Below are 15,394 nucleotides of genomic sequence, written 5' to 3'. Positions count from 1 at the left end.
CAGAATCCCCTCCCTCAACCTGCTGCCCATGCTGGTTCTGATGCAGCCCAGAACACTGTTTTCTTTCTGGACTGCAAACACATGTTGATGGGTCATGTTGAACTTCTTGTCCACTGACACCCACAGGTCCGTTCTCCACTCATCCAGTATTTGTGCTTGGGATCACCGTGATGGACGTGCAGGACCTTGTACTTGGCCTTGCTGAACTTCCTGAGGTTTGCCCAGGCCCACCTCTCAAGCGTTTTGGGTCCTTCTGGATGGCCATTAAGACTGTTTTGATGAGCTAAAATTTGTGTTTATAGAATCCTGTTTTTTTGGTTTTGTTCTGGTAGTTCAGGAGCAGATCCTCTGCAGTTTGCTGTTTGTCCATTTCTTATGTACAACTCTGACATAATCTCTTGCTACTGTCTTTGAGTTTCTGTCTTAATGTTACCTCCGATAAGTAAAAACAACAGAAAAAACCCTCCTCTGGAACTATTTAGGTGCTTCTTAAAAGGTGTTAAGACTAATGTGGTTGGTGTGTATAATACTGTTAATATACACATTAGACAGAAATTGCCATGAAAGTATAAAGTCCACTTACAGTTTTTCCTGGCTGCGTGGTGGATGGTTTGACGGGTGGAACAAGGTATTGGAAAACTCTTACATGGAGGAAGAGCATAATGTGTTTAAACATCTTAGAGATAACATCAGAATAAATTAATGCTGTTTGTTAGTATCTTAATTTTCCTCAGCTCTTTTTTCCTTCTTTATTGCACTATTAGCTCTTTTGCAAGTAGGATGGGAGTGGCAGTGTCATGTATGATCTAAAAAGTCCAGTTAGAGAAATAGAATGCTTGTTCAGACATACAGGTAAAATATTATGGAAGTTTAATATTTAAAATTAAATACTTTCATATTTTTTTGTAATGTTTTCAGAATAAATGTTTTTAATATTTCACATAGGCTGGTCACTAAGAGTTTGACAGAGACTTCCGTTTTACTAAGCTGAAGTTTCCTCTTTTTTCTGGAAGGATATTTGTAATAAGAGTATTACAAATGAGCCAATTAAGTATGGTCCAATGCTTTTTGTTTTCAGAAAGATGAAGGTAGTGATGCTAGTTTGAGTGATAGCCACATCTCTCCTCCCGCCAAACGTACCTCAAAACATGCTGATCCTGTGTGCAAAGACAAATCAAAATCACGCAGTACTGGGCAGCGAGAGGAATGGAGCATCTCAACTGGACAGTCCAGGTAATTGGTGCCAAGAGAAAAAGAAACTCTTGCCAATTTTTCCTATGTTGTTAACCCACTTATGCTATTTCTGCAGTTAGCTGCAGCTCAAGAGTATACTTCTGAAGTGTGTTATTTTCATACAATTTTCTTTAGTTTAAGACTCCAGGAGTGTGGATTACATCAATCCTCTCATCTCTGTTTTCATTCTATGCATATTTGTGCAAAACCAGACAGTAATTTTATTTGAGTTCTAGATTCTTGATACATCTGAATTTAGGGAAGTAATTGGTATTTTCATGTGTTCAGGCTTTAAGAAGACATGACATTTTAATTAGAAAATCAGTGTTGTCGTCTTTAGGGAATGGATAGTGGTCAAGTTTATTTCCATTGTTGTTTCAGCCTTTTATCCCTGTTTTATTATAGAGACTCAAGTAAATTTTATATATTATTGCCTCAGTGTTGCCACCTTTTTATAACTTGAGAGAGAAATGATTAATTTTATTTTATAACTGTGATTTGTAGTATTTTACGAAGCACTCTTGTATGCATGAGGTTCCTCACGTGATTACAAGTAACTGTGAGGTGGTGTACACAGTATTTTCCTGATCCATGAAATTTCAGTTAATACTGATTCTTTTGTAGATATGTATTTCACCTTTATGTACAAATCAAAATCATTCTTGTAATGCTTCGTATGTAAGTGTGACTGTAAATCGGTACTGGACTGTTGTCTGCTAGGATGAAGTTTATTTAAAAACTTTGTAAATCCTAAAATAGACCTTCTTCTGTTATTTTTTTCTCTTTTAAAACAGAATAAATGAAATATAGCATATTAATATGCCATGGTCACTGGGAATATATTGAAACTTATGAACATTCTGTTCCTTTTTTGTAAGTGTAGACTTGTACAGTACCTCTGAAAAATGTTAAGATACAAAAAAAAAACCCACGTTTAATAAGGCCGGGAGAATTTAGATCATTGTGTCAAATGAAATTTGGCCAAGGTACTGAAACTCATGTTGTTGGTCATTTAAAACCCACTGCAACATGTCTTGCATCTGAGGTTTTTTGTTGTTTCTGCCGAAATCCAAAGTGCTACACTCAAGAGTCATCTTGAGTCAGTAAGACTTTTCCCAAAAGTTTGTAGCTTCTGCTGTTTTATCCAAAGTGTTGGAATGATAATTGCCTATGGTGAGCTATATCAAGGTTCTGTTCTGAAATGTAAGGGGAAAGTTAACAGTAGGAACACTGAAGGAATTAATAAGAAAAAAGATGTTTAGATAATTCAAGGGTTTTCATATAATTGGTATTGGGCGGTTTTGTCCTCATTCCAATGTTGGGCATGAAGCAGATTCTTCAGAGGCTGCATGTCGCAAAGGTTTTGAAATCATAGTGTATCATATAGGATTTTGTGTTTAAAGTTATATTTTCAGCGTGTGCCTTTTGCTTGGCTAAGGAATGTTAACATTACTCGTGTGTCTGATCTGTTTCCTAGGTTAACTTCTCAGCCTGGTGCTACACTACCAAATGGACGTAGCTTATGTAAGTGTATTATATCTACTTTTGTATCTACTTTTACATTTAGCAATTTTATGTTAGTGATCTTCAGTGGCATATGTTTTTGATAACTTTGCTGATTGCTCTGACCATTTTGACCAGAAAAGTTACTGTTTTGGCTCAGTTTTCTTCTGTCAGCATCTTGGATGCTCTCTGTGGATATGGGGAACATTTCTAGATGAAAATCCATTTCTCTTCTCAATTCAGACCTCTTGGCCATGATCTTGATGTTTTCGTTAATTCCCAAATTACTGTTAGGAACTAATTTTGGCCTTCCTTGCCCAGCTGGTGTCTTTAATTTACTTACTCTCTTTACTTGTCTGAAATTTGGCCTTTTGTAGTTCTTAAGATTACTTAACTCTACTATTGCTTTAGAGAGACCTGCCTTGTCTGCAGCTCCTGCTACCTTGAACAGTCTTTCTATATGCTTGTAGCTTACAAACTTGCCATTTCATTGCTTTTCTCAGCTAAAACCACTTTGTCTTTTGTGTCCCTTTTTCATCGATTCTGTCCCGTTTAGTTCTGTGTTGACTCTGTGTACATGTTAATTCATTAAGCATATTTGGTATTTCAGTATTTATTGTGGTGCCTGAGGAACAATCAGGAGTGGGATCTCTTTGTTTGGCGCTGTATAGAGTAGCTGGGAAATCCATATGTGGTATCTCACCTTTTGATACTCTATTTGAATGACTACGAATTGAACCTGTGGGCCAAGTGTGCATTTTAGTACTGATGTTAACCTAAAAATATTGAATGGTTATTTGAATGCCAAATTTTTATCATAAAGTAAGATTATCATATAAGGAAACAAGCTGAAGAAATAGCTTTTAAAGTAACTTTGTTAGGAATTAAAAAGAATACAGTTCTTTAGATCGTACTGTGCTCCATAACTTCTGATTTATTGTCCTTGCTGAGTATTCTCTTATTAATTCTTGTTTGTGAAAATGTTGTTTCCTGCATTTTTAAGTAGTAATACAAATTTCTCTTAGCTCTCAAAAGCCACCCCCTTCGAGGGGAAAAAAAGGGAGATGGGGACCATGCTTGCATAAACGGAGATATAGAAGTCAGAAAAAGTTGTCGGTCCAGGAAAAACAGATTCGAAACTTTGAATCAGAGTTTATTGTTTGATCAGCTAGTAAACAGGTATGTGGGGATACTTCAGTTGTATTCACAAAGCACCTTAATGATGTCTTAAAATTAGAAACCCCTGTGTTGCAGTGCCGTGTCTGTTTTACTGTGGGGATGCACTGAGACAAGCTAGATTGTGGTTTGAGTTACAGCTGGGTCTGTGCTGTGACTGCCCATGGTATCCATGCTCTAAATACAGAGCACCTTCCCAGGCTTTCATTGAGGAGGAAGCTGCTCTGTGTTTACACCTGGTTAAAACTGTATGTTGGCAGTTACTGCAGAGTGCCTGACATGCTGTAAATCCACACCCTAGTTTGTTTCTTGGTAACCTGTTTATGTAGTGATACCCTAAATGTGATGTAAATTGCTGATTAGCAGCAGTGCTTGGAAGCTTTCTAGATTTTTACGTGTATGATTTTGATCATAAAATATCAAAAGTTTGTAGCTTTCTTTTCGTTCTTGTTTTTTTACCATTTGTTAGTAATTCACATAGGGTGGGTGTCACTTTTTGACATTTACTGTGCAGACAAAGTAGGTCAGACAGGGAGGCACGGTCTGGTCTGAGCATAGGAATGGGAGCCAGAAATGCTTTTCTTGAAATATTATTTCTGTGTGGCCCTGGGCAGGTCACTTAATATGTCCCAATCTTCCCACCTGTAAAACAGGTTTTAACAGTCACATCTGTGGGAGACTGCTTTCTCTAGTATTGGAAAATGATTTAAACATAAACATTCAATTGCCAAGTATGATCTTTATTGTTAAATGTATTCTGTTGAGTCTTTTATTAATTTTCTTTTACAACTTACTCAGTAACTACTTAGCATCAGCTTACAAATTTATGTTAAGTTACATTTATTTTTCTAGTTGCAGTTGAATCTCCCTCTCCTCCTCAACAGTAGGAGAAAGTCTACCATGAAGATTGTAATTTGATAAGATCATGGTACTGAAGTCTGTATATGAGCTTACACTGATAACAATGCGTCCCATAATCATTGGAGGTTTTTAAGAACAGGTCAGACAAATATCTGTCAGGAATGATGTAGGCATTCTGTAGTTTGCTCTTGCTTGGCAGAGCATGTAGAGTTTTCCAGGTCCCTTCCAACTGTATTTTCTTTGATAGCAAACTGCAGCATGATTTTACTTGAAGTGGTTCTGTCATACATCAGATATTTTAGAAGAATTGTTTAAAATTGAGATGAGCTCTCAAAACAAAATCTTGATTTTACTGACTTCTTTCACCAGAACTTCCACTATCTTCTCTCAAGGCAGGTTTTCACCCTTTAGATTTACCTCTAAACTGCTGGAAAAAAAAGGAAGGGAAAGTTTCTGCCTTCTTACAGTTATTATACAATTACAATATAATTCCAGTGGAAATCTACTATAATCACCATGGAGAGCAGTAACATGGTGTTCAGGACAGGTGGCCAAATAATTGACTTGGCCTGGCTAATACTCTGTTGTTCTCTTCCTTAGCAATGAAGCATCTTGGCCAAGGTTGTTATTTATATACCACCATTGTTTTGACAGCTGTTTACAAATACTCCAGATAATAAAAATGTAGACTAATTAAATAGATGAGAAATGGTAGTGAGGTCAAATACTGAACAATGAAATTCTGGGTGTGACTGATTTAACACAAAAAAAAATTCTTTGTTTTAGTGTCTTTTTGAGGCCAGAGTAAGAAAGTGTAAAGCTTATGGGGTGGAGGCATTAATTGCATTCCCAGTATTATAATTATGTAGGTAAAAAGCTTTACTTTCTTATTTTGCAAATTTAATCTTATCTGACACCCAGTCTTAACATCTAAGGAGTTACAAAGTAAAAATTTTTTAAAATGTTTTTTAAAATGTTACAGCCTAATTTGAATCCCAGATTTTAATAGCATCAGCAGTTCTTCTTTTGCATACATCTTAGTTTATATTCTGTAGGTTCATCTTTCAGTTTTATTATGGTTGGTTTTGTAGTTAATTGATAGACATCTTAAAATGTTAGATGCTATGTCAAAAGTTCTGCATGCTACTATTTTAAGACTGATTTTTTTATCTTTGTGTATTAATTGATACATGTATTTTAGTACTGCTGAAGCTGTCCTACAGGAAATGGACAATATTAACATCAGGAGAAACAGGCGATCGGGGGAAGTAGAACGGCTACGGATGTGGACAGACACAGAATTCGTAAGTGCAAAGTGTCCCAGCTCTTGGATAAAAGAAATATCAAGGGGGAGCATGTTTGTTTTTGCAAAGACCACACATTTACCTAGCTCTGTCTAAAGGTTTCTGATTTTCCTCAGTGGACAACATTAAAAAACTTGATAAACTGAAATTCAGAACTAAATTCATGGATATATACTAAAATATGCTTTCTTTATTGTAAATTGACTGTCATGCTCTCACAATGTGCTGTGATGTTTCTCCTTTGCTTTGAAGCACACTCTGATAGCCTAGAAACAGGACCAGTGACTGTCATCTGCTTTGTTCCCTAAACCAGCTTGATGCTGATGTTAGCTGTGTTAGATGGACTAAGTACTATCTGAGAGACTTACTTTAGCACCTCTTAAAGGAGACTACTTTTGTAGTCTACCCGTGGGAGAACTCTGCTGGAAAAACATTTGAGGACTACAGATTGTGTGGAGCATTACAGAGTGTTCTGAGTTGGAAGGGATCCAAAGGATCATCAAGTCCAACTCTTAAGCGAATGGCCCATACAGGGATCAAACCTGCAACTTTGGCATTATTAACATCACGCTCTAACCAGATGAGCTAATCTCAGGATATTACTGAACTGAGGGCTTAACACTGTGAGTGACATGGGACAGTACTGATGGGAGTGCATGTGCATTTTATTCCAGGAAAACATGGATATGTATTCTCGAGTGAAAAGGAGGAGGAAATCACTGAGGAGAAATAGCTATGGGATTCAGAACCACCATGAGGTATCCACAGAAGGGGAAGAAGAAGGTATGGGTTGTAAAGAATTGTAAGGGCTTGTCTGAAATCCTTGTAAAACAAAGTTTGCTGTAGCATAAGGTAGCAATATATTGCACTATAGAGAGCAGAGCCTGGTTTCTAAATGTTTGTTCTACATTTCCTTACACCTGTTTTTCCTAACACTAAGTAATTGAAGCTTTCTTTATATTCCCTGTGACAATCCTCTGGTGGAAGCCAGGATGTGATGAATGTAATGTACAGCTATGTGTGTTCTAACTGACTTGATTTTTCTCGTGTGCTGGGTGGTAGTTACCAGAAAGAATGTGCAATAGTCAGTCCTGTATTTTTTCTTTGGGGAGGGTATTAATTAAAGTCCCTGTTTTCTGTCCATCGACTGATTTTCAAAAGGCTTGTAGACACACAACTGTGTTTGAAATTCTACCTTCTTTTAAAAATTTGAATGAAACTGGCCAGTGGGTTCAAAAATTAATGAGAAAGAAGGGATTGTGGCTAACTGTGATGGCATGATCAGCATCATGCTTGGCTTCCTTAAGAAATCAGACTCAAACTTCAGGCATCCATATGGGGTTCAGCATAGCATATCTCAGTTTTTAACTAAAACTGCTGTACATTATATGATTTGTCCCAATGAATAAGAATTCAGTCTTAGTTCTGAGATCCATGGATGGAGATTCTGATACTGTTAATAGATGGGCCTAGGTTATGCCTTTATACACTATGTTTCTTTGCTTTGTGTAAAAATGTGAATCATAAAGTTGTACTTATTTTCGTGCTGTGTCAAATACTTGATTTTCTGACGCCCCTATGGGAAAAGAGAAGACAGGCATTATTCTTAATTGAAGGGTAATTATTGAAGGAAAAATACATGGATAAAAGTGATATTTGAAGTACTTTACAACTAAAACTGTTTTGAAAGCATTTATTTTTCTCTCTGTTGCTTTTCCAGAACCGTCTGTAGAAAACTAGAAGGAAATTTAACAATGACTGTAGATTTAGCTTGGTCTTCAAATTTCCAGTGATTTTCCAGTTAGTGTTATTTAATAAGTGGGCAGTAATTCTCAGTGACCATTAAAATGTTAATTTTTAGGATGAAAGTAACTCTGACATCAAGTGTTCTCAAAATATTTTTACCCCTGAACAGAGTCTCAGGAAGAAGATGGAGATATAGAAGTAGAAGAAGCCGAGGGGGAAGAAAATGATCGGCCATATAATCTCAGACAGAGAAAAACTGTTGAAAGATACCAGGCCCCTCCAATAGGTGAGGAACCAGACAGTGCTTGTGTCCTTTTGGTCTGCTGACCTCCAAGAATAGCATGGGTGTGGGGAGGGAAAGGTTGGATGGCTACTCTTCATCCCTGACAGAGTTCCCACGCAGCACCTTGTGACTTCTGCCTTGCCGCTGTTGTTCACCACGCAAACAGGACTGCTGAGACACGGTCTGTCAGTTTGTCAGTGGGGGTGGCATTGCTGCCTCACTGAACTATGCAAGTACTGCCATATGCTGGGCTCAGGGCTGAGGGTGAGTGAGGTTTAAGTCAGGAAACATTTGACATGAAGCAGTCTAATAAATCAGGTAATTACTTAGAAAAAATAGTTGCTGTTACACCTGCTTTTCCTCTCGAGTGGTAAACCTAAATTATAACTGTAGATAAATGGCATAGCAGCGGTTACCACATTTTGCCTGGATGAGAAATTTAAAATATTTCACTTGGAAGTAACCTACAATGATCATCTGGTCTGACTGCCTGACAACTTCAGGGCAGACCGAAAGGTACAATGTTATTCAGGGTGTTGTCCAAATGCCTCTTAAATGCTGACAGGCATTGGAGTATTGACCACCTCTTTAGGAACTGTGTTCAGTGTTGGGGCACCCTCTCAGTAAGGAAATGCTTCATGTCAAATTTGAGTTTGCCCTGATGCAGCTTTGAACCATTTCCACACATCCTGTCACTGGATCCCAGGGAGAAGAGTTCAGCACCTCCATTTCCCCTTGTCAGGAAGCTGTAAAGAGCAATGAAGTTGTCCCTCAGCCTCCTTTTCTCCCAGCTAGACAAACCTTGTGTCCTTAGCTGTTCCTCAGAGGACATACCATCAGGGTCCATACAGGGTACAGTGTAGTGTCTCTTAATTTTTAACCTTTTAATACTTCTCTTTAAAATAATGTGGATATATTTGGTGGTGTATCAATGTGCTTTATCTTAAGGCAACTTGGAAATTAAAACTTTGATAGAGAAATGCTGCGGTTTGTTTTTCGAGAGAAATTTGAAGACATCCCATGTTATCAGCTGTGAAAACGTTTCTGTATGGAGCTTCATGTCCTGAAAATAAACTAAAAATGCAGTGCCCTGGTTGAGTTACATTCTGTGCTGTGATAGGCACAGCTGTGATGGTGTGAGGAGTACGAGGGTGGGATTGCTGTGCCTGTATTAAGCCAAGTATGGTGATAGTAAAACAAAATGTAAGAGGTTTGATTTCCCACCACCCCCTAGTTCTTTTCTTAATTTGAGTTTTTAGAGAAACCAGTGGTAACCTAATTGATGAAGTGATTATCTAGCACTTTTCTGCTGCATTTAGATTAGTTTGTTATTCTTTTGTAATTGATGTTACAAACCTGTAACTTCTCTTTCTTAGTGCCAGCTCATCAAAAAAAGAGAGAAAATACACTGTTTGACATTCACAGATCTCCTGCAAGAAGAAGCCATATCAGGTAAATGTCAGTCTTTTAGTATGTAGTTATTTGCTTTCCTTCAGGACATTCTGGTAGTTTTTGATTTTCAGACCATTCTTGAGTGAGCTGTACAGTTCATTCACGCATGTGTGTGGCTGTTGAATTGTATCCCAGGTTTAGACCCTGATCAGCACACAAATAGGAGAGTCTTGGCACTTTGCAATCCCAGTAGAAGCTTTGGGCTGAACAGAATGGAAACAGGTGTGCTGCAAGTACTGGGAAGAATTGTACATTGCACACTGCTTCTGTGAGGCCATACATTTTGTGTTTTAATCCAGAGCATCAGTTTAACAAATAATCCCTTTTCTGTTCTGCAAAACTAGGCAAATCAGGTTAATGTTTTTTGTTTTCTTTCAGTTCAAGTTTCATCCAAGGACTATCAACAATTTAATAAAATATTTAGCAAGCATAATTTTTGACTCTTATGTTTTGTGTCAAAGAAGTCTGGAATATACCAAGTTGTCTTGGAAACTGTCAGCAGGCTTTATGTAACAAAACAGATGAGATTACAGCTTAATACATTTTTTTAAAAAATAAACTTAGTCAAAGCTTCAAAAAGACAAATCTGTCCATGAACAGAATCCAAGTAAACGAATGCTAGTCATAGCTGAAACACTTGTCTTATTGCTCAATTTAATGGTGTAGTGAAAATATGAAAAGTAAATGAATAGATGAATCTTATGATTCTAAAGTTTCTTTGTAATACAAATAAGAGTTCGTCTTTTTTCTTCCTCCCCTTGAAGTGCAGATGACGTTGTGTTAGATAATCTCACGACTTGTACTTACTATTAAGATATGCAGACTGAAAAATATTATCACTGCAGTTTTAGTCTGCTCATTGCTCCACTCTCATTTTATCCTTTCTTGTCAGGACACTATCATAAAATGTCTTGCCAATTGCGTGATATTCTCCTTGTGATACCTTGACATTTATCTCGTTTTTGGTCACTGAGCAGTAAAACTGATTGACCATGTTATCCATTGGCAAAAACCAGCTAGTTCAGTGCATTATTGTACTCATACAAATGATGCAGCTCACTATATTCACCTAAAATCCAAGAGTTTTTACTAGTAGGCAGCTTTTTCATGAAAAAAAGTGCTGAATTTTTCAAACCGATATCAAACTCAACACCTTTTAGTATGGAAGATTTAATGTACGTTCTCTGATATTTCTGAAATACTCAGTTTTCTGAGATACGGTCATACTAAAATAAGAAATGGTTCATTCAGACTTTGAATAGTAATTTTACTTGGATTCAGATGAGAAGTTAAACTACAGTACTGGTATTTTATGAAACTTCTGCTGTTCAGAATGAATAACCTCATAAAAAGAGACTATATTCTTTGGGAAGTATGGATTTTTTTCAGAGAATATTTAAATGAAACCATCAAACTGAGTAAGGAGATCTTGATATCTCTCTTGCGTTAGAGGTGACTGAAGTGGTTGGAGGTTTTCCTAAGTACAGTTGCAGCTTATTGATTGAATACTCAAATCACATTGCTGAGGCAACATGGACTGGACTACATGTCTTATGGGGTTCTACTGTTTTAGTGATGTTCATCTTGAAATCAGATAATCCCTGTGGTAAGAGTTGTTGTTCCCCTCTCAGATACTTAACGAAGGTAGAATTTGTGTGCATCTCAAACCTGAACAGTACTGTAAAAAAACCAAAAAATGCCATTCTACTGCAAAAAGGACTGAGTTTTCTGTTTGTTTTGCCACTTCAACAGGAGAAAGAAGCATGCCATTCACAGCAGTGATACAACCTCTTCAGATGAAGAACGCTTTGAAAGAAGAAAATCTAAAAGCATAGCCAGAGCAAGAAATAGGTATCAAAACATCCTTGGTCTTTAGAAGGGTTTGATTTCTATTATGCATCATTTGATTCTGCAGACATGGTTTAGGAAAACTGCTGGTCACATTAATATAAATCTTGAAGTCTTATGAGTAGATAACTAATAATACTGATAAAAAGATGGAAAGATAAGAATAGCTGTTTGATTCAGTTGGGTTATAAGATTGCTTCTGTTGGTTAAAATAAATTTCTATTCTTGGTGTTACTTGGTCCCAGTTAATTCAGTTACACTCCCAGTACTAGCGCTTCCCTTTTCCTCTTGTGTAACAATTCATGCATTCTACACACCCAACACATATTCTGTTGACCTGAAATTTATTTAGCAGTTATCTAAAAGTGGAAGATCTATAAGTAAATTTACTTACTGCCATAGATGCATTAGTTGGAAAATTCATCAGGAAAAAAAGTTTCCTGTTCTTTTTTTTCCAACTCTTCCTCTCTGCCACACTGTTCCCTTTTCCATCATGAGGAATTCAAGCGATTATACAACTACCAGAAGTACAGTTCTGAGTGTAACTTGTGTCTTTACTGGTACCTTTATCTGTGTAGTTGACCTGATACTACCTATGTAGTACCTACATAGGTACTACATCCTTAAAGCAAGGAAATGTTTCTTCTGTGTTTAATCAAAATAGTCTGTACAGCCTAGTTGTCCAGATTGAAGTACCTGTATGGAAGCATAAAAAACTAACTTTATGTAAGGAACTTCCACATACACAGTAATAATTACCACAGTAAAAAAGGTCAGTTTTGTTTGCCTTATCGATCCAGAAAGGTTTTCTCTTTATGTAGTAGAAGGCATTTAATCTCTTGGTTCTTCCCTTCAAGCAAATGAACAAAACAGAAAAGTATTTATTTGATGTTTTGTTTGTTGTTGAACAGGTGCCTGCCTTTGAACTTCAGAGCAGAAGACTTAGCTAGTGGAATCCTTCGAGAACGTGTGAAAGTTGGGGCCAGTTTGGCTGATGTTGACCCTATGATTGTTGATAAATCGGTAAGTTCTGTTAGAACTTTTTATTTCCCTTCCCCCAATTATGTGCAAGTAGAATTCTCCACAGCCTCTTATTAGAGTTGAAGTAAATTCATAAGAAGCTCGCTGATCTCTTTTTTATTTTTTCCAAAGCTTTTGTCTGTTTATTTCTTTAGACTGCAAGACACTTGCTTTTGGCCTGTGGGTAGTCAGCAGGCTGCATGCATGTCATAAATAGCCCAAAACATCAATTGCCCAACTGTATTTCTTTGCTTACAGTCAGTTTGTGATTACTTGTACTAGTGGAAACTGGGATATGCTGAGCAGTGCAGGAAACAGAGATCCTGACTCTCTGGACTGGTTAACTCTGGTACCATGTGGGTCCTGTGTGTTCAGAACCAACGATGCACATCAGCTTATGGTGTGTGCTGTGCAGAAGCTGCTGAATTACTACTGGAGCTGAACCTCTGTCTAGAGGTGCTTTGATTGTATTCACGTTATGCTGTGAATGTTAAGCCTGAGCTTAAAGATGATCTGGGACTTAGGCTGGATCTCTGTAGATGTTCAGGCATCCCTGGCACAGTTAGCTTGCAAACCAGATAAACTTCATGTGGGCAACCAAGAATTGACTTTCTCAACTGTTTCTTTACACTTTCAAAATTCAGGGAATTCCTGTTGGTCAGTGCAGTGGTTTTTGTAATTTGTTTTCAAATATTTTATAAGTAAAGATATTTCTGTGGAAAACTGTTACAATATAAGCTTTATATGCTCTGTTTTCTTTTTCCTAAGGTATGTTTTGACAGTATAGGGGGATTGAGCCATCATATCCTTGCACTTAAGGAAATGGTAGTGTTTCCTCTTCTCTATCCAGAAATATTTGAAAAATTCAAAATTCAGCCACCGAGGTAGGTGCATTTATTCGTATTGCTTTGTTTTATTTTATTAAGCTCTGAAGAATGCTTCACTTGAAAACACATAGGAGATTGATTCTCTCCCTGAAGTGTTTTACAGTTCAAATAGACCTATGTGTTTGCTACCCCAGTTGTCTATCAGAATGTAATAAGCAGGATGAAGAGTTAAACAATTCTTTATTTTAAAAAAATATTTAGTTTATTTTTCTTGTGATATGAAGGTAAACTTGGTGATTTGGTTAAAGAAAGATTCTGTTTCGTGTTCTATTTAGTAGTACCTTGCCTTTTTTTCCCCCCATTATGTTATCAAATATTTTACTAAATCAAGTGAAATGCTGATGTTTCTTTTATAGGTGTAATCTCAATAATGTTATATTATGATTTTAGTATTTATTAATCAGGTATCTTGGTATGTTATTTAAATGGGTACATGGAATCTAAGTAAATTGAAAATTTTGGGGTATTTTTGTAATTTAAAGGAATTCCTTCTTTCCAAAGAAGTAACAAACACTGACTCAGGTATTAACCTAAGTTCTAATATTTGAGGACGTGTTCAACTAATGTAAAAGTATCCTTTGGAAACTTAGTATGCCATTAATTAATGATCTTTACAAATCAAAGTTTTACTGATTTGAAAGAATAAAACAAACTTAGATTTTATGAAGTCATGTTAATACACTAAATAATAATATGAGATCTTAAGTCTTTCTTCTCCAGGCTCCCTGTCTTCATTATAAAATTTGACTTGGAGTTTTTCAGGAGACATAAAATAAGTTTGTGACTGTGTTGATCCATTTATCTTCAGGGGCTGTTTATTCTATGGTCCTCCTGGAACAGGTAAAACCTTGGTAGCTAGAGCTCTAGCTAATGAGTGCAGTCAAGGAGACAAAAAGGTGGCTTTCTTTATGAGGAAAGGAGCAGACTGTCTCAGTAAGTGGGTTGGTGAATCCGAACGTCAGCTTCGACTCCTTTTTGATCAGGTTAGAAGAAAATACGTATTTTTCATATAATTTCTCTGTATGTTGTTTTTTGTGGTTTAGGCAGCCAAAGTTATTTGCAATTGAAACTAAATATTTGTAAGTTCTCATAAATTAAGCAAGATTTGTCCAAATGACATATGTAGATGAAAAGAATAGGGGAATATTGACAACACTTTTTCTTCCTCTGAAAACTGAGAGGAAGAAGTCTCTTGACTTGTCCATTAATAAAGCAAAGTAGTTTGGGTAAAAATTAGAAAAAAAAAATTGAATCAGTGAGTTTGAGGTTGACTGGCATGTTCAAGATAAATGCTGCAGAGGAGGATGCACAATTGTGTCAGTTTTTGGCTCTGAAGAGATGGGACAGAAGAGAGTCACATAAACAAGTGAAATGCAGTAGCTCAAAGACAAGTAGTTTTCAGATAGATATGTCTGAACAAAACAGGTTATGAGCAGATAAGATCATGTTTTCTGTAACTGAGTGTGTCTCAGTTTGTCTTTAACCTGTCCAGCACACAGTAAAACTGGTACACTGGTGCCATCTTGCTTACTCACAGCAGACTGCAGCCTGTTTTGCTTTCAAACAGTGCTATAGTTGAAAATTCAGTTTTCTTTTCAGACTGTACACGTTTTAACAAATACGTCTCAATGTATGTGTCAGTTTACCATGTTAATGTGTCAGTTTACCATGTTAATGCTTTGTAGTAAGAACAGTTTTCAGTGTTGATGGATAAATTATGAATTAACAGTTAATTCAGGTTTTTTTTTTTATTTATTGCATACCAGGCATACTTGATGAGACCCTCTATAATCTTTTTTGATGAAATAGATGGCTTGGCTCCAGTTCGTTCTAGCAGACAAGATCAGATTCACAGGTAATATTTCTCATATGCTGCCATTATCTTGGTATATGCTGTGTTATCTTGGTAAACCCTTAAATGTAACTTTATTCAGTTCTCAGGAAAGGTTTTTACTTTTTCTGGAGCCCACTTACCCTAGAAAGGACAGATTGTTTCTTTGGTGTTGAAAGTCGTCTTTTCGGTCCTCCAGGCAGACTGTAATTTGCTGGGAATTGAATTGTAGTGGCAACTATCCTTCATC

The 15,394-nt window shown here is 36.7% G+C and overlaps 1 protein-coding gene across 3 annotated transcripts in view; it reads left to right on the top strand.

Annotated features, from left to right (window-relative positions):
• The window catches only part of ATAD2B (ATPase family, AAA domain containing 2B), a 75,152-nt gene that overhangs the window by 14,862 nt on the left and 44,896 nt on the right, over window positions 1-15,394 (top strand). For 2 of the 3 annotated variants that reach the window (XM_017813024.1, XM_017813023.1), the window contains exons 2-13: window positions 1,079-1,233; window positions 2,711-2,757; window positions 3,762-3,915; window positions 5,975-6,077; window positions 6,752-6,860; window positions 7,993-8,109; window positions 9,483-9,558; window positions 11,311-11,409; window positions 12,318-12,429; window positions 13,195-13,310; window positions 14,122-14,296; window positions 15,080-15,168. In XM_017813024.1, the coding sequence (XP_017668513.1) occupies window positions 1,079-1,233; window positions 2,711-2,757; window positions 3,762-3,915; window positions 5,975-6,077; window positions 6,752-6,860; window positions 7,993-8,109; window positions 9,483-9,558; window positions 11,311-11,409; window positions 12,318-12,429; window positions 13,195-13,310; window positions 14,122-14,296; window positions 15,080-15,168 (1,352 nt within the window). Of the gene's footprint in view, window positions 1-1,078; window positions 1,234-2,710; window positions 2,758-3,761; window positions 3,916-4,794; window positions 4,913-5,974; window positions 6,078-6,751; window positions 6,861-7,992; window positions 8,110-9,482; window positions 9,559-11,310; window positions 11,410-12,317; window positions 12,430-13,194; window positions 13,311-14,121; window positions 14,297-15,079; window positions 15,169-15,394 lie in introns of those variants that run through there. The other variant, XM_017813025.1, reaches the window with a different exon arrangement.

The sequence above is a fragment of the Lepidothrix coronata genome, unplaced genomic scaffold (assembly GCF_001604755.1).
Source record: "Lepidothrix coronata isolate B3197 unplaced genomic scaffold, Lepidothrix_coronata-1.0 Scaffold39, whole genome shotgun sequence".
Lineage (NCBI taxonomy): Eukaryota > Metazoa > Chordata > Aves > Passeriformes > Pipridae > Lepidothrix > Lepidothrix coronata.
This window is presented reverse-complemented; position numbering and strand designations above follow the sequence as displayed.